Source organism: Capricornis sumatraensis, chromosome 1, assembly GCF_032405125.1.
Source record: "Capricornis sumatraensis isolate serow.1 chromosome 1, serow.2, whole genome shotgun sequence".
Taxonomy (NCBI): Eukaryota; Metazoa; Chordata; class Mammalia; order Artiodactyla; family Bovidae; genus Capricornis; species Capricornis sumatraensis.
Window position 1 is genome coordinate 225,526,980 of NC_091069.1, and position 18,205 is coordinate 225,545,184.

The 18,205-nt window shown below is 38.3% G+C and overlaps 1 protein-coding gene across 1 annotated transcript in view; it reads right to left on the reverse strand.

Moving 5' to 3' along the window:
* Positions 1-1,438: 1,438 nt before the first annotated feature.
* The window catches only part of AGTR1 (angiotensin II receptor type 1), a 52,698-nt gene continuing 35,931 nt past the window's right edge, over positions 1,439-18,205 (reverse strand). The window contains exon 3 of the mRNA XM_068965877.1: positions 1,439-3,572. Within this exon, the coding sequence (XP_068821978.1) occupies positions 2,447-3,526 (1,080 nt within the window). The 5' untranslated portion in view covers positions 3,527-3,572 and the 3' untranslated portion in view covers positions 1,439-2,446. The remainder of the gene's footprint in view (positions 3,573-18,205) is intronic.

Here is an 18,205-nt window from a genome sequence, read left to right on the forward strand (position 1 = left end):
TAATATGATGCTTCATGAATCCTGCCCAACCCCCAAGCCCTCTCTAAATGCTCCCCCCACCACACCTCCCATCAACTCCTTTATTTATCACACTAGTCTTTGGCCACTGTGGATGGAGTCAGATGAGTATCTCCACCTGCTCTGTGCAGATTCTCCAGAATGACAATGGCCTCTAGGATGAGGCAGCTGCTAAGGGCAGGAGAAACATTACAGCACTTTCTTCAATACAGTCGCATCCCTGCTTTTGCACATGGCACTTGAATCCTTCCAGTAAAATTTTTTTTTCTGCTGAAATCTATTAAACATTCCTTGCTGCTGAGGCTATGGTGAGATATGGTAGCATTGAAAGCAATTATGTTTTCTGGAAAATATTTGGCGAAAGGTATGTTAAGAATACAGGGGCTTCCCTGGTTGCTCAGAGGTTAAAGTGTCTGCCTCCAATGCGGGAGACCCGGGTTCGATCCCTGGGTTGGGAAGATCCCCTGGAGAAGGAAATGGTAACCCACTCCAGTATTCTTGCCTGGAGAATCCCATGGACGGAGAAGCCTGGTAGGCTACAATCCATGGGGTCGCAAAGAGTCGGACACGACTGCGTGACTTCACTATTCACTGTTCACTATGTTAAGAATATTAAAAATGTTCATATCTGTATAATCATTTATACCACTTCTAGGAGTGTATCAGAAAGGATTTATCAGATTCATGTATTTGAATGTTTATGTACAATATAATTTATGATACTGAAAAATCAGAAAAAAATATGCTCAAAAATTTGAATACTAGCAAACTGATATGTCTGTATTTTGTACTGTTATACAGTTACTTATTTATTTTTACATTTGTTTGGCAGTACCCAGTCTTAGTCTTGGCATACAGGATCTTTAGTTACGGCTTGTGGGATCTAGTTCCCTGACCAGGGGTCAAACCTAGGTCCCTTACATTGGGAGCATGGAGTCTTAGCCCTGGACCACATTGTAGGGAAGTCTCCTACAATAAAGATCCAATAACTGTTTTTCTAAATCAAGTATTAAATTGTTTTAGAAAAAAAATTTAATGGTGTAGCAAGCTTCTATGCTATGTCATTAAAGGGAAAATTTGCATACAAAATACATTATGATTTCAGTATCATGATTTAAACATGTATGTGTGTATAATGAATACAAGAAAAGTATAACAAGGTACCCAAATATTAAAATGGTAATTTTTGAGCAGGAGAACTAAATATGACTTTTTTTTTTTACTGCTTTCTTATATAGTCTCTATTTCTTACAATTATCATGTATGTGAATAGAAAAACCATATTAAAATTTTGTGTAAAATAATATATTATTTTAGTGTTATAAGGAAGGAGTTTTTCTTTGTTGCATGACAAACTTTGGAAAGCTCAAAATGGTATATTTATTCCATGTTGTGCAGTGGAAGAAAGTGTGTTCTTCGTATTTTCAATAGCAGGATATTAAATTAAAACCAACAGTATTAAACTATCAGTTGTATCAAGATTTAAATACAAATACATTTGTACTTATTCACAGTTGTCCTGTTTAAAAAAAAACATTTATTTTAAGTAATGAAGATTAAATACATTGAATAACATTATTTTATGTGAATATGACTTTGCTAAATTTTAATAAGATAACAGCAGTTTAGAGAGATACATACACAGGTTGAATATATACTTTTTAAAACAGTAAGGCATATTTTATGATATATAATCTTTTCACCACAAAATATATATACTTCTTAGATCTGAAATAAAACTAACATGACTACCTGGGACTGGAATAACACCTTTACAAGTAATTTAATTTTTATACATGACTACAGTAACATCATTACACAAATAAGCCACTCAGCTGGCATATTTTGGCAATGTGAATCTATAGGACATGGGTTGGATTTCACAAAAGCGTCTGGAACCTGACAACTACTGCTTAGCAAGTACATTTCTTTGTATGAAATGTACAGTAGCAGGTACAAGTGGGCCACAGTTGCTAATAACTAAATAAACAAGAAAGCTTTGCTGCCCTTTGGAAATTGGGCATGGCAGTCTTAAGCTCTTCTCTCCTGTTGCTCCTCTTGAGGTTTAACATATTCTAAGTACTTTCATGTGGAAATCAAATATAACAGAACAAGAGCAGACTAGGGAGAGGGCATTTCTCCCAGTAAAATTTTCCAAATCAACACTTTCATCCAGTTTCTGACATCAGTTCTTTGAGTGGGCATCATCTATCTAATGCAAAACATGGCAGAATGTGGCTTTGCTTTGTTGAGTTGCAAAGGAAAAGAACTTTTGTTCAGAGCTGTAGACAAGTCAGTTCAGTCCACATAATCTATTTTATCCTTTAATTCTGAAATGTAGCCATGCTCATTTGGTAGTGAGGTGTTGTGCAAGAATGTTTTTCTTGCTCCTTCTTTAAGGTGACTTCACAGACAGATTTCAGGTGTATCACTCAACCTCAATGCATGGGGCAGGCTTCTTGGTAGAGGAGTTTCCATTTTCTGAGGGGCGGTAGGAGAGTGTGCTCATTTTTGTTGACAGGTTTGAGTGGGATTTGGCCTTTGGGGGAATGTATTTCAGAAGCTGTAGAAAATATTTTTTAAATTTTTTCCCTAGAAAGCCATAAAAGAGAGGATTCAGGCAATTGTTAAAATAAGCCAAGCAAATAGTGATGGGCATGGCAGTATCAACAATATCTTCAATTTTACAGTCACGAATGAGGCCCAACTGAATTAACACATCCATAAAAGTGAATATCTGGTGGGGAACCCAGGAAAAGAAAAAGAAAAGCACGATTGCCAAAATTATCTTGAAAATATCATCTTTCCTTGGTTTGTTCTTCTGAATTTCATAAGCCTTCTTGAGGGTCTTCCAAATAAGAGTGTAGCTTGTAAGAATGATCAGAAAAGGAAACAAGAATCCCAGTATATTCTTGGTGAGGCCCAGCCCTACCGGGAGGGTAGAATTTTGGGATTCGTAATGGAAAGCGCAAACTGTGATATTGGTATTCTCGATGAAAAATACATTGCGGTGGATTATAGTTGGCAAACTGGCCAAACCTGCCAGCAGCCAAATAATGATGCAGGTGACTTTGGCCACAAGCATTGTGCGCCGGAGGCGGGACTTCATTGGGTGAACAATAGCCAGGTAGCGGTCAATGCTTAGACATGTGAGTAGAAACACACTGGCGTAGAGGTTGAAACTGACACTGGCGGAAGCGATCTTACATAGGTAATTGCCGAAGGGCCAGCGGTATTCCATAGCAGTATAGACAGCCCACAGCGGCAAAGTCAGTAAAAAGCATAAGTCAGCCAGAGCTAAATTCAAAAGAAAAACACTGGCCACAGTCTTCAGTTTCATGTAAAAGTAAATGACAATCACCACCAAGCTGTTTCCAAATATCCCCACCACAAAGATAATACTGTATAAAGTAGGGATCATGATAAATATGTAATTGTGCCTTCCAGCTTTGGGACAGTCATCTTGGATTCTTTTAATACCATCTTCGGTGGAAGAGTTGAGGATCATTTTGATCTCTTGGCTGAGTCAGTCTCAAACACTATGCCAAATGCACCTAGAAAAAATAAAAATGAAAAAGGTGAAAAAAAAAAAAAGAAATTTCCAGTTGTAAACAAATAGTTTTGTTTCTTATTCATAAATACAGTACCTCAAATTTAGTTTTAGGAAAAAAAAAATCAGATCATATTTTCTGGAGAAAAGCTGTGAGCAGAAATCTTAAAATCTAAGATTGCACATTAAAATCTTTAAAATCTTAAAATCTTTAGATTAAAATCAAAATCTTAAAAATCTAAGATTTCTCACTTAAATTAAGTTTCAGAACACATTGCTTTTCAGGGAATGATGAAATTCCCCCAGATCAGTGGAAGTGGGCTCCTAGGTGAATATTCACATAGGTCCTTTGCCTTTTTCTCTAAGAGTAAATCCTAGATTAAAAAATATAATGTAAATCTCAGAAAGTACTACTGAATTAAATTAGTTATTCAGAAAGACTTGAGGTTTTCCTTAGGTATGCAAGGCTAATTGTCTTAAACCTCAGAAATGTGACATAGCTGTACCTTATTCTTTGAACCATTTCTTTCATCTCACAATCTTAGGTATAGAAATTATTAGCATCCTCTCTTAAGTGGTTGGAATTGCTGTCTCTAGGTTACTGAGGAACTGATTTAAGAGGGGATAAAAGGGAAGGCTGAAGGCTTTGGGGAACAGCATTTTTTGTATGGTTTTCCAGGTCATTACATGTAGTCACCAATTATTCTTTTTTTAAATATAAATTTATTTTAATTGGAGGCTAATTACTTTACAATATTGTATTGGTTTTGCCATACATCAACATGAATCTGTGACATGTGTACACGTGTTCCCCATCCTGAACCCCTCTTCCACCTCCCTCCCCATACCATCCCTCTGGGTCATCCCAGTGCACCAGCCCCGAGCACCTTGTAGCATTCTTTAACTTCCAACTCAGTGTAGCAAAAGGGCCTGAATCTCCTAACTTTTGTGCCCACAAGCCATTTCTAGAGTTTAATCTCAATTAACCATTTGTTTAATAAAGGGTGTAAAATGAATAGATTAGGTCAGGATTGCCAATAAAATGTGTTTTGTTGGGGTTCAAGGCAGCAGCAGCAGTTCTTTAGGATTTTAGGAAGAATAAGATGCTCTGAAATGAGCTCCATAAAGATCTCTGCAAATATTTGCTCCAACATTTTACATAATCGACAATCAAGCTTTTCATTGATGTGATTTAGAAAAGCATCATAGTCTGCCCTAGACAAGAGCCGATATAAAAACCCTTGGAGGGGAGCTGAAGGTGCTGTGATGGTCACAAGGCAGGATGGGGCACAGGTATGCTCTGAGGTGAAAGGCGGCCCTAGGCATCAGCAAGGCTGGCCACGTAGGGGAGGGATGTTGGGTAAAGACCCCATTGCTCCACCAGGAGTGTGTCCCTAGATGAGCATGGGTCCCTAGATTTGCTTCCTCTTGTAGCAAAGTGTCCAGGGTAAGAAGAGGAATGGGAATGAGACACTTCTAGTCTGCCCTGCTTATTTAACTTCTATGCAGAGTACATCATGAGAAACGCTGGGCTGGAAGAAACACAAGCTGGAATCAAGATTGCTGGGAGAAATATCAATAACCTCAGATATGCAGATGACACCACCCTTATGGCAGAAAGTGAACAGGAACTAAAAAGCCTCTTGATGAAAGTGAAAGAGGAGAGTGAAAATGTTGGCTTAAAGCTCAACATTCAGAAAACAAAGATCATGGCATCTGGTCCCATCACTTCATGGGAAATAGATGGGGAAACAGTGGAAACAGTGTCAGACTTCATTTTTTGGGGCTCCAAAATCACTGCAGATGGTGACTGCAGCCATGAAATTAAGACACTTACTCCTTGGAAGGAAAGTTATGACCAACCTAGATAGCATATTCAAAAGCAGAAACATTACTTTGCCAACAAAGCTATGGTTTTTCCTGTGGTCATGTATGGACGTGAGAGTTGGACTGTGAAGAAGGCTGAGTGCTGAAGAATTGATGCTTTTGAACTGTGGTGTTGGAGAAGACTCTTGAGAGTCCCTTGGACTGCGAGGAGATCCAACCAGTCCATTCTAAAGGAGATCAGCCCTGGGATTTCTTTGGAAGGAATGATGCTAAAGCTGAAACCCCAGTACTTTGGCCACCTCATGCGAAGAGTTGACTCACTGGAAAAGACTCTGATGCTGGGAGGGACTGGGGGCAGGAGGAGAAGGGGACGACAGAGGATGAGGTGGCTGAAAATGGCATCACCAACTTGATGGACGTGAGTTTGAGTGAACTCCGGGAGTTGGTGATGGACAGGGAGGTCTGGCGTGCTGCAGTTCATGGGGTCACAAAGAGTCAGACATGACTGAGAGACTGAACTTGACTGAACTGAGTCTGCCCAGGAGAGCTGCACGTAGTGTCTGGGAGAGCTGGCTTGACACATGCACCTAAGGTAGTAGTGAAATGGTGCTGTGAGAAGGATGAGGCTCAATTAGCCAGGTTATAAAATATAACACTGGGAAAAAGGGGTTCTTAAGTCATCTCTTTGGAGAAGGTGATGGCACCCCACTCCAGTACTCTTGCCTGGAAAATCCCAGGGATGGGGGAGCCTGATGGGCTGCCGTCTATGGGGTCGCACAGAGTCGGACACAACTGAAGCGACTTAGCAGCAGCAGCAGCAGCAGCAGCAAGTGGTCTCTGCCTCCCCCAAGGGGCGCAGTCATTCTCCCTCCCTGAGGTGTTTGGCTCTACACCCTCTTTATCTTCTCCTTTTGTAGTCAGAGCTGTATGAACTAAATCCCTTTCTTATCTTCTCATTCACGGGCGTCTCAGCATTCACCAACAAGCAAATGTCACATGCTCTGTGGGGCCTTCCTAACTTGCCTGGGCAATTGGCTGTTCCATTTTTATGTGCTCTTTTGGCACTTTGGATGTAGGTTTTGACCTATATATTATAATGGCATGTTGACTTATCTGTCTTCTCCACCAGTTTGTAAGTGATTTGAGGATAAGGCCTGTTTGGAATCATCTTGTTCACTAGTGTAAACCCTCATACCTTCCAGAATGCAGATGTTAAATGTCTGATGAATAAGAAAACAAGTGGACACATGAATGGGTGAATATTATATAACTTAAAGCTGTAAGTGGAAAGTATTGAGACTAATTTCTAGGGGGCTAATGAAATCAATTTACATTCTGCTCCCAAAGAATCTGATAGAAAATGCTCAGTGTCAACCTGAGCCTCACTTTTGATAATAAGCTAAAACCTAAACCCAACACAATTTAAATTGACAAAATAAACCCTTGGTACTTTTAGAAATCTGTAGTTTACAAAACAAAAGAAGATGAAAAGAAGGAATAATTTAATAGAAACTAGGGCTAGGTTATGAGGGAAGTTTGACCTATTTCTTTTTCACCCAGAAGGATTTCTCTACACTTTCCTGATTTTTCAGTTTTTAAAAAAGTCATAGTTACTAAAATTATGCCAGTTTAGAAGTATATATTGATTTAAGTAAACAAATATTCTCTATTAAAAAGTAAATGCTTCATAAATGGCTAGCAGTTATTTACACCTTAATGTGGATTAATTATTTGTTCTTCTAATATCTAGTTGAGATAAGTTGGATTTTGCCTTAGGAAAAATGGAAAATGTCAAGGTTTTAGAATCTCAAAGATTAAAAGTGTCCTGGGTTGAACTCCATAACTCTGTAACTGAAAATAGGGAGAGTTAAATATTTGTTTCGATTTGGGCATAAGGGCACTAAAAGGAAGGAATACATTTGGGTGGCCTGAGTTGGGTGCCCAAGAGCAGGGAGGAAAGTCTCTTTATTCTCTTCATCTTACTTTGAGGGCACACAACTCTGGTTGGTTCCATTAATTTTTGTCTAGAGGGGGTAGCATTTTATTGAGTAGGCCTGAATTGTAACCATCATTTATAAAAGAATTCCTGTGGAAAATTTTGTATTTGAAAGGATCAATTTATAAACATGGATTTGTAGTCCAATTCTTTCACATTGTGAGGTCAGCCTTTTCATAAATTTCCATTGATCTATATTGACTAATATAAAAGGTTGCTCTGAACAACTAGAGAAATATCTCTGGAAATGTGAGTGAGGTATCTATTGTTTTAATGAGTATATTACTTGAGGAACTCTGAGCATAGCACTGAATATACTAATTGGAAGAACATTTTATACAAATGTTTATGTAAGTAATGACCAAGACTTCCTACCTAGTAAGGAGAGAGGGAGAGGAACTTCAGTGATGAAAACATCAGGAACAAGCATAAGGAGGCAGAAATGCAAACCGTGCATTTATCAGGCAGTTATCCATTCATCCCATGTTCACTCAACACCTATTATGTGTTGGGGTAAGGAATGCAAAGCGAATAAAAACAGTCTTTCTGCTCCTCCTGATAATTTGAGGCTAGCTGGGGGATTAGGAGTCTTAAAGCCAGAATTATCTCCAATGTGTTGAATCCTTATACCATACTTAGACATGTGAAATGTTCTGTATTTATTGCTGACCCTGCCTAGTGGTGAGGATTTCCGATAATGATCAGGGATGCTTCCCAGAGATGGCCCTAGGCTTTGGAGGATGTATGAAAATCAGAGTGGTTAGCACTTAAAGGCAGGCATCTGGCCAGCTAAGGTAGACTAGAGATTTTGTCATCGCTTGAACTTCTTTACAAGCGTCTGCAGCTTCATCTATGGGAAACTGCTCCTGTAAATTTATAGATACTGCAAAACCTTCTGGTTATGGATGGTGTATGAATGTGTACTGGATGGAAGGGTGACACAGGCCTTACGGGTGTGTAAAAAATATTGTTCTCTTAGTCTGCACTGTTGCCACTCATAGGCTTCCCTAGAGAAAGCTGGTTCTGAGAAAGAGAGAAGAATGAAACTCCTATGATTGGAGTCGCCTTCAATTGATAATAATTAAATGGAAAAGACTAGGCTGCTTCTCCTATTTTATAATGACATTTAATCCACTGGCATTTTATTTTATTTTTACTTTTTAATCATTGATCATTTATTTATTATTATTATTTTTATTTTTTAATTAATTTATTTTTAAAATTATTTTTCAATAATTAAATGGAAAAGACTAGGCTGCTTCTCTTTGAAGCTTGAAAGGATGCTCTTTTGGTGAGCAGCTGAAGGAGGAAGAGATGTGGTCTTCAAACTTTTGAGTCCTAGAAAGCAGCTAATTTTTTGGTTTCATTCTGCTGCTTCTCCCAGTAGGGTTACAGGCGGATAGGTTATTGAGTGAAAACATAGGAGGGGCCATCTCTCTTTATTCCTGGGTCTTGCTGTAGCTTTTACTTAGGCTCTGTGGTTTACATGAACTCCACAACATCATTTCCTCTTGGGGGAAAGAAAATGGAATTCAGAGTCAAAATGCTCGTAAATGAATTCCTTTACCACTTACAGATACGTGTAGCTCTGAGTAAGTCATCCCATTTCTCTGAATATAAGTCTCAGTTTCCTCATCTATAAGAAATGGGAGCAATGCCTTCTATTGCACTAAATTGTTGTTGTAATTAAATAAGATAACTTAAAAGTACTGGCTCTATCTCTCAAGCAGTAAGTATTTAATAAGTGTGTTTTATGTGGATCTTACTATATTATTTTGAATGCAAAGCAAGGGCTGGTTCAGCCATAAGTCAAAAAAGCATGAGAGATTAAAAAAAAAAAAGTTTATCACTGGTAAGCTCTTTTTCTTGCCATTCAAAGGTTAAAAACACCAAGCTGTTTCTCAACGTATGAGTAAAAAATAATCTTAAGCAGCTGAATACATTTTCCGTGAGTCAGGTGGGAACTCTCAGTCTGCTGCAAACACAAGGTTGGCTCACGGTGGCCACACCACATTTATCTACTGGTTGTTTAGTAGGAATTACCTTGCAGTCCTTGACAGCTTCCCTGGTTCTTAAAAACAAACCTGAGAAAGGTTTTCTTTTTATCTTTTTTTTTTTTAAATTCTAAGAATATTTCCCCCAAGACTTTCAATTAGAATATTTTTTTGACTTTTCAAGAACAGCTTTGTGTATTTTTTTCTTAATTTTTATTGGAGTATAGTTCCTTCACAATGTTTTGTTAGTTTCTACTGTATAGCGAAGTGAATCAGCTTTACATATACATGTATCCTCTCTTTTATGGATTTTCTTCCCATTTAGGTCACCACAGAGCACTGAGTAGAGTTCCCTATATAGTAGGTTCTCATTAGTTATCTATTTTCTAGATAGTATCAATAGTGTATATATGTCAAGGCCAGTCTCCCAATTCTTCCCACCCCGTCCTTCCCCTTGGTATCTATACATCTGTTCTTTATGTCTGTGTCTCTACTTCTGCTTTGCAAACAAGACCATCATACCATTCTTCTAGATTCCACATACATGACTTAATATATAATATTCACTTTTCTCTTTCTGACTTACTTCACTCTGTATGACAGTCTCTAGGTCCACCACATTTCTAAAAATTGATTAGAATATTAATACCTCCTTAAGCTTTTACTCAAGCCCAAACCAATCTAATTAAATTGTCCATTAGAAGCTCCTTTTTAAATGAGTTTGCAATCTGAAGAAAAAAAAAAAACACTCTGAAGTTTCCTATGATAATAAAGAGAGAACTAAAAGACCAAGTAATTATATTTTAGGATAATCTATCAAAGTATCTTTCTTAAATATCAGAAAGAGTAGGTCAGTGTTTGTAAGTTTCTTGTCGTGATGGAGAGCTCAATAAACCATCCTGTTCAAAAGGCATTCTCTTTAGTGATCCTATCTTATAATTCAGTCATTAGAAAGCGACTGATTTTGCTCTGTGTGTTCTTCCCCCAGTAATGAGTGAGGCATCCTACAGGGAACAACTCCTAAGTCAGTACCTGTTTGTGAATTCATTGAATCATAGAAGCCGGCACTAAAATTTTTAGAGTTTCTACTTGTTTCTTTTTCAAATCCACTTGTTCTTATATCTTAACCTTCTGTTCTTATTTTATGGGATCCTTACCTCCTTAAACATTTTGAACATCTGTGTTAAGAGCACCTATTCAATTGCTTTCCTGTTTGTAGTTCTTCAGATGTAAATTCTATTTGTTTCATCTACAGACATGAAAGCATTTGCCTTCATTTTAGATTTTGTAGTCTTTGACTGTGAGTCCATCTCTAGTGAAAATTAGCTTCTTTAGGAGGTCTGAGTGGATGATGGTGGTGGGTGAAATTTCTGCTTGGACATACGACTCTCAGTTGATCTGGGAAAGTTCTTAGAGCCAGTTCTCAGCCTAGTTTTCTACCCCTTACTTTGCAGTTACTGCATATTAGGCCCTCGGTGCTGTGCTGTGCTTAGTCACTCAGTTGTGATATGTCTGACTCTTTGCGACCCCACAGTTTGCAGCCCATCAGGATCCTCTGTCCATGGGGATTTTCCAGGCAAGAATACTGCAGTGGGTTGCTAGTCCTTCCTCCAGGGGATCTTCCCAACCCAGGGATTGAATCCAGGTCTCTTCTTTACCATCTGAGTCACCCCAAAATACTGGAGTGGGTAGCCTATCCCTTCTCCAGAGAATTTTTCCTACCCAGGAACCTGGGGTTTCCTGCATTGCACACAGATTCTTTACCAACTCAGCTACCAGGGAAGCCATTAGGCCCTCTACCCATTTTCAAATTTTTACTGGTCTACAAAAGTTGTTTTAGCCTTAGATCATAATGGGTAGTAGTTTTCCAGTTCCTGGCTTTAACCAGGAAACCCAGTTTAAGTTGCCTTCAGTACATGAGTCTAGTGGTCTTTACTTCCATTCTGGTAAAGTCATTAGAACTTTATGTCAACTGTGTATCTGGTGTTGGTCTGTCCCTGGCCCATGTGGTCTTAATTCTTCTTTGGTGCTCTAATGTGATATTTAATGTAGAGAAAAAAGGTTAATATCCATGATTGCTTAATCCATTGTCCTCAACTTGACTGGAAGTTGCTCTACACGTTATTTGGTGAAAATAGTTAAGTTGCTTGGATCCAATAAGCTTTAGACTATGGTCTTGTCCTTCTTCTTGCTCCATCCTCTCCATTGTGCCCTTTGATGAAGCATCCAGGTCTTTCTGGATGACATTCTCGTTTATGCTGGGGATCCTTGAAGCCATGTAGAAGAAAGCATGGCAGAAAGTCTATATTATAAGGCACATGACCTACTCTCAAGTCAGACACACAGGAGAATGCCATGCTTTTGGTTGATAGTCCCAGCCTGACTCCTTCTCTGTTACTTTCCTTGGAGATGATTTCATTTGCCTCTGCAATTCCCAGATGAATCTTCTCTTAATACAAAAATATGTAGTAAAAGTATTAATGCCATATTAATTAAATACTTAAGATTTAATCTTCTCAAACTTAATGAATACAAGTGTTGTATGTCTAAGTGGTTAAGTAATGGTTTCTGACCCTCTTACTAAATCAATATCATCCACCATGGCCTGCTCTCAGAAGAAATGAAAGCAGTGCAAACTACTTTCTTATTTCTGTTCATACCAAGTGTAACCAACTCTGGTGACAGTGGGTAAATGTTCTGTCATCCTCAACCAGTCCTAACCTTTGCTTTGTCCAAAATAGTGCAAGAAGCTAAAGAACTCAGCTATGAAAGGAAATTCAGAAGTTCTTTCCAAGTTAGGGTATAAATTTCAAGGAAAGTATAATGTTAATACTAAATTTTTGCTTCTTGGAAATTATTCAATACTTTAATATCTAATATTATGTAACACTAGTCTACAACTAAATTTCTCTCCACTTGAGAAGCTCCTGTTTATCAGGAGCTTAAACAAGTTGGTTGTGATGAATATCCCAAGCTCCCCAAACAACTCTCTTCATGCCTATGGTATTTCCTCCCACTCTTGTCTGTCCTAAACTCTTGAGTATTTCTGTTGTATGAGGTTTTTTTTTTTTTTTTAATTTCAAAAAGAAAATATAGGGATGAAAGATATGTGATTCAGTCTAATCAGGTGCTTAATAATCTTCCTTTAACTTGTTGGTGTTAATGAAAAATATTCTTCTTATGTTAAATATAGAAGGTCATGGAAGATTTTCTAGTGAGTATAGAAAGAGTAGTACTCCTGAGACTAGGAGAAAAGGAAAATAGCACCTAATTTGGAAGAAATCTTGTACATAAATGAACTCCTGTTCTTTAATACTCCCAAATTCCTCAAACTTATGGACTCACAGAATTTCCCCCAGGGAATCATAATCACATTTCAGAAGATCAGTATCTCAGCCATCAAGGAGGAGGCTACATCATTTTAATGCTATGGCTTTTGGAGACTGTTTACAAGCCTCTTTTTCGACAGATGAAAGAGGCAGTTCCTAGGTGGGCATCTCAGTCAACAACAGCTGCTTTATCCAACTTTGTGAACAAAACCCCAGACTTCATATGTGAAGCCATTCCACATTTGCATCTTCAAGACTTTAAATAAGGAGCAGAAACTCTTTACTTCATTTCAAATTCCACTTTAAGGGGTATGAGGAAAGTTATTGGGAAGGAAAGGATGCACTAATTAATTTATACCCCTAAGAAATGATGATAATATTATAGAATTTCCATGTATTATGAGTTTTATGCTAGAGATTATTGGCCACATGACAATTCATTGCAGATTAAAGTTTTTAATGTTATACAAATCACATAGCCATAAATTTTAATGAAGCTAGGAGGATTAAATATTCAGTATATTGTACATGTTCCCCCAAAGTGCCCAATTTCCTGATTGCAGCAGGAATATTCTTTGAATGATAGTCTACAAACTGGTCCTGCACAATGTGTAAGGAGGCCTAGGTTCTAATTTTGGCTTTTCAAATCATTGACTAGGTGACCTTGAATGAGTCACTTAGCTTCTCCAGACCTCTCTATTGTCATGCTTCAAAAAACCTTCTGAAACACTGAAATTTCATAATCTTTCTTCTGAATAGGTATGCATCTTTTGAAGACAAAGGCAATAATGGCTTGACAAGTAGAAATTACCTGATAAATCATAAAATCAGCCAACTATTTATCTGTTGATATAGGTATTATTAGTGTCACAGTGATTTAATAACATTGTATAACTAGATCTAAGAACTTTTTTAATTAAAAATGAAATGAAAAGAATTTTGCCTTTTATTGAAGATAAATAAGCTCTACTTAAGATCACTAAGTAGAGTTAAGCTGACTGACTGGAAAAGACCCTGATGCTGGGAAAGATTGAGGACAGGAGGAGAAGGGGGTGACAGAGGATGAGATGGTTGGATGGCATCACCGACTCAATGGACATGAGTTTGAGCAAACTCCAGGAGATAGTGAAGGACAAGGAAGCCTGGCGTGTTTCAGTCTTGGGGTTGCAAAGAGTTGGACATGACAGAGTGACTAAATTACATAAGTTCATTATGTTATAGTGATAGTGGTTTTTCTTCCCATTTTTTTTTCTTTAGATTAATTATCTACCCAAAGAAATGTTTCCTCAGCAGGGCATTTGGATATCTGGTTGTGACTCTAGGTTGATGAAGTCAAGATTATAGGTTTGGACATGATCTAGGCAGAGGATGAGATGGTTGGAAAGCATCACTGATTCAATGGACATAGACTTGGGCAAACACTGGGAGATGGTGAGGGACAGGGAGGCCTGGCATACTCCAGTCCATGGGGTCTCAAATAGTCAGACACGACTTAGCAACTGAACAACAACAACATGATCTTGACTAGTTATTTTTACTCCATTTATGATCAAAGATTGTGAACCTCTCATGCACCCCTGTGTTATTCACTGGCAGTTCCAGTTGCCAGGTAAAGACAGATTGGTTCATGGTTGCAGGACAAAATTAAAAGCATACTTTGCTGTTAGGAAGTCAAGATAACATCAATATGAAAAAAGTGGTACAATGTGTTATTATTAAAATAACTTATTTGGAACGAACCTACTCTCAAATTCTTTGTGAAGAAAATACAACTTTTTAAAGTTTAGCAAATGCTTACAGTAGTTTGGGCCTTCCCTGGTGGCTCAGATAGTAAAGAACATGTCTGCAGTGCAGGAGACCTGAGTTTGATCCTTGGATTGGTAAGATCCCCTGGAGAAGAGAATGGCGACCCACTCCAGTATTCTTGTTTGGAGAATTCCATGGACAGAGGACTCTGGCAGTCTGCCATCCATGGGGCTGCAAAGAGTCGGACACGACCAAGTGACTAACACTTTCAGTTTCTTACAGTGGTTCAGTTGCCTAGGTAAAACAGAGGTAGGGTCAGAGTATTATAAAGGAACCTCACAGTAATATACTAAGTAGCATAATACTTCAAAGTATTATATTAGTTAATGCTTTGAAGACTTAAATGGACTTTTGTGCTAAGAGAATGAGCTGAAGAATTGATGGTTTTGAACTGTGGTGTTGGAGAAGAGTTTTGAGAGTCCCTTGGATGCAAGGAGATCAAACCAGTCAATCCTAAAGGAAATCAGTCCTGAGTATTCATTGGAAAGACTGATGCTGAGCTGAAGCTCCAATACTTTGGACACCTAATGCGAAGAGATGACTCATTAGAAAAGACGCTGATACTAGGAGAGATTGAAGGCAGGAAGAGAAAGGGATGACAGAAGATGAGATGGTTGGATGGCATCACCAGCTCAATGGACATAAGTTTGAGCAAACTCTGGGAGATGGTGAAGGACAGGGGAGTCTGACATGCTGCAATCCATGGGGTCACAAAGAATCAGACGTGACTGTGTGACTAAATAACAACAAAGGGTAATGTTCATTAGATTTTGATTTTATCACAGTTTTTTTCTTCAAATACAGTTTAGTTTGCTATGCTTAATTTACTGTTTTACATTAATATGTTGTAGAGATGGAAAGACAGCAGAGTGGTTTGGCAGAGAAAGGACTGGACTAGAGTATAGTTCAAGGGCTTCTTTTGTCCCTAAAATCAGTATTCTAAGCATGAGTCACTCAGTTGTGTCTGACTCTGCAACTCCATGGACTGTAGCCCACCAGGATCTTCTGTCCATGGGATTTTTTTTAGGCAAGGATACTGGAGTGTGTAGCCATTCTCTTCTGTAGCAGATTTCCTTGACCTAGGCATCGGACTCATGGCTCCTGCACTGCAGCCAGATTCTTTACTGTTTAAACCACTACATAAGTAATTTAGTTTCTTACTTTATTATCTCTTAAATATTATAAAATATTTTGTATAAGAATACCAACACCAGTTCTCACTTCTGTTTCATAGGTTGTTAAATTTAAAAAGTTAGGTCTTTGGAAGATATGAAGGTACTTTGAAAACACAGCCTTTCTATATAATGCAAGGATAAGTGAAATGAATTTAATGAAAGAAAACTGATAACTTCAAAAGATTAATGGATATTTTTCATTCAGAAGTTCAACAGAAATATTTTTCATTATTATAATCTAATGCTTTTGCTTCAATGATTATAGCATGGTACTTGATTAATGCTGAGAGAAAGGTAAAATGATATTGCATAGTATCTGTGTTTATGTTGTAGTAGCAAATAGCTGGGTAAAGAGTGAGGCCCTCAGGCTCAGTCTGACCAACAGATGTATTTTCTTTGGCTCCCCACAAAGGGTTTATAACTTCTGGGATTTGAATGTTCTGTGGTTCACTAATCCCCATCATTCTCTAGTTTCTGATTCTTTCGGCTAGTGCTGTTCAAAAGAAAAATGTTAACTACATATGCAATTAAAACTTTTCTAGTAGCCACATTAAAAATAATAATATTTAACCCAGTATATCAAAATATTGTCATTTCAACATGTAATCAATCCAGAAATTATTGAGATATTTTACTTTATTTTTCACCAAGTTTCTTTTTTTTTTTCCCCAGCATATTCTAGTTCAAATGTGGCTAGCCACGCTTCAAGTCTCAGAGACTGCTTGGGCCTGGCCACCAAACTGGACAGCACAGCACAGGTGCTTCTTTCACATAAGTCACTTACCTATGCCTTCTAGCAATGGTTCTGAAAATGCAGTCTCTGGAACAGCAGCAGCACCATCACCAGGGAATTTCTTTGGAATGCAAATCTTAGGCCCCATCTAATATCTACTGAATCAGAAACTCTGTGGGTGGTGTCCAATAAGCTATTTTAATGAGCCCTCCAGGCGATCCGGGCACACACTTTTAAAAACCCTTAGAAAACTAGAAATAGAACTGCCATATGACCCAACAATCTCACTGCTGGGCATACACACCAAGGAATCCAGAACTGAAAGAGACACGGGTACCCCAATGTTCATCGCAGCACTGTTTACAATAGCCAGGGCATGGAAGCAACCTAGATGCCCAGATGATGGATAAGAAAGCTGTGGTACATATACACAATGGACTATGACTCAGCTACTAAAAAGAATGCATTTGAATCAGTTCTAATGAGGTGGATGAAACTGGAGCCTATGATACAGAGTGAAGTAAGTCAGAAAGAAAAACACCAATACAGTATAATAACACATATATATGGAACTTAGAAAGATGGTAATGATGACCCTATATGTGAGACAGCAAAAGAGACAACAAAAAAGGACTCTGTGGGAGAAGGCGAGGGTGGGATGATTTGCGAGAACAGCACTGAAACATGTATATTACCATAAGTGAAATAGATCGCCAGTCCAGGTTCGATGCATGAGACAGGGTGCTCAGGGCTGGTGCACTGGGACAATCCTGAGGGATGGGATGGGGAGGGAGGTGGGGGTTCAGGATGTACACCCATGGTTTATTCATGTGAATGTATGGCAAAAACAACTACAATATTGTAAAGTAATTAGCTTCCAATTAAAAAAAAAAAAACGACAAAAACCAAAACACTGCCGTACTGGCATCTTCATTTGCAGCCTTTGCTAACAGGCTCTGTGCCTTTCATGATTCACTGCTGTTGTCTGGTCTCACTAAGTTGTGCTTGACTCTTTGTGACTCTATGAGTCTGTAATCCATAGCACTCCAGGCTCCTTTGTCCATGGAATTTCCCAGGCAAGAATACTGGATTGGGTTTCCATTTCCTTCTCCAGGGGATCTTCCTGACCCAGGGATTGAACCCGTGTCTCCTGCATCTCCTGCATCGGCAGGTGGATTTTTTACCACTGAACCACCTAGGAAGCCCTTCGTGATTCATAGGCAAAATCAAATCCAACATACAACGAAAGTACCATCAGCTAAAATATTTTTGTTTGACCCTTTCAAGGTGTTAAAACCTGAAGAAATAGAACAACTTCTTAAATGCAGCTTGAGAATTACTCATTAAGCTGTGTATTTCTTTTAAACATTTAAGACTAGCATAGCTTAAGTGCAGCCCAACAGGAGGTCATCTAGTCAAATAACTCTTGTACCTACTCCTAGGAATTTCTTTAACTGGATTGGGTGATACCCATTTCTGTACTCTCATTAGAATGAAGATCTACCTGGGGGAGGAGACACACTGACTCAGGTGAGAGTCAGAGTTACGGTAGTAGAGGATCATGGGGCTGGGAGTCAAAAGGTCAGAATCAAGTACACGATTTCCCTCTCGTGAGCTATGGAGCTTTTAGTTTTGTACTTAACCTGTGACTCACCTTATTCATCTGGAAAATGATCATAATGAAGTTCATGATGATAATGATAATAATAAATGATAATGATAATAAATGATAATATTATAATAAATGATAAATAACAATAATGTTAATGAAGCAAAA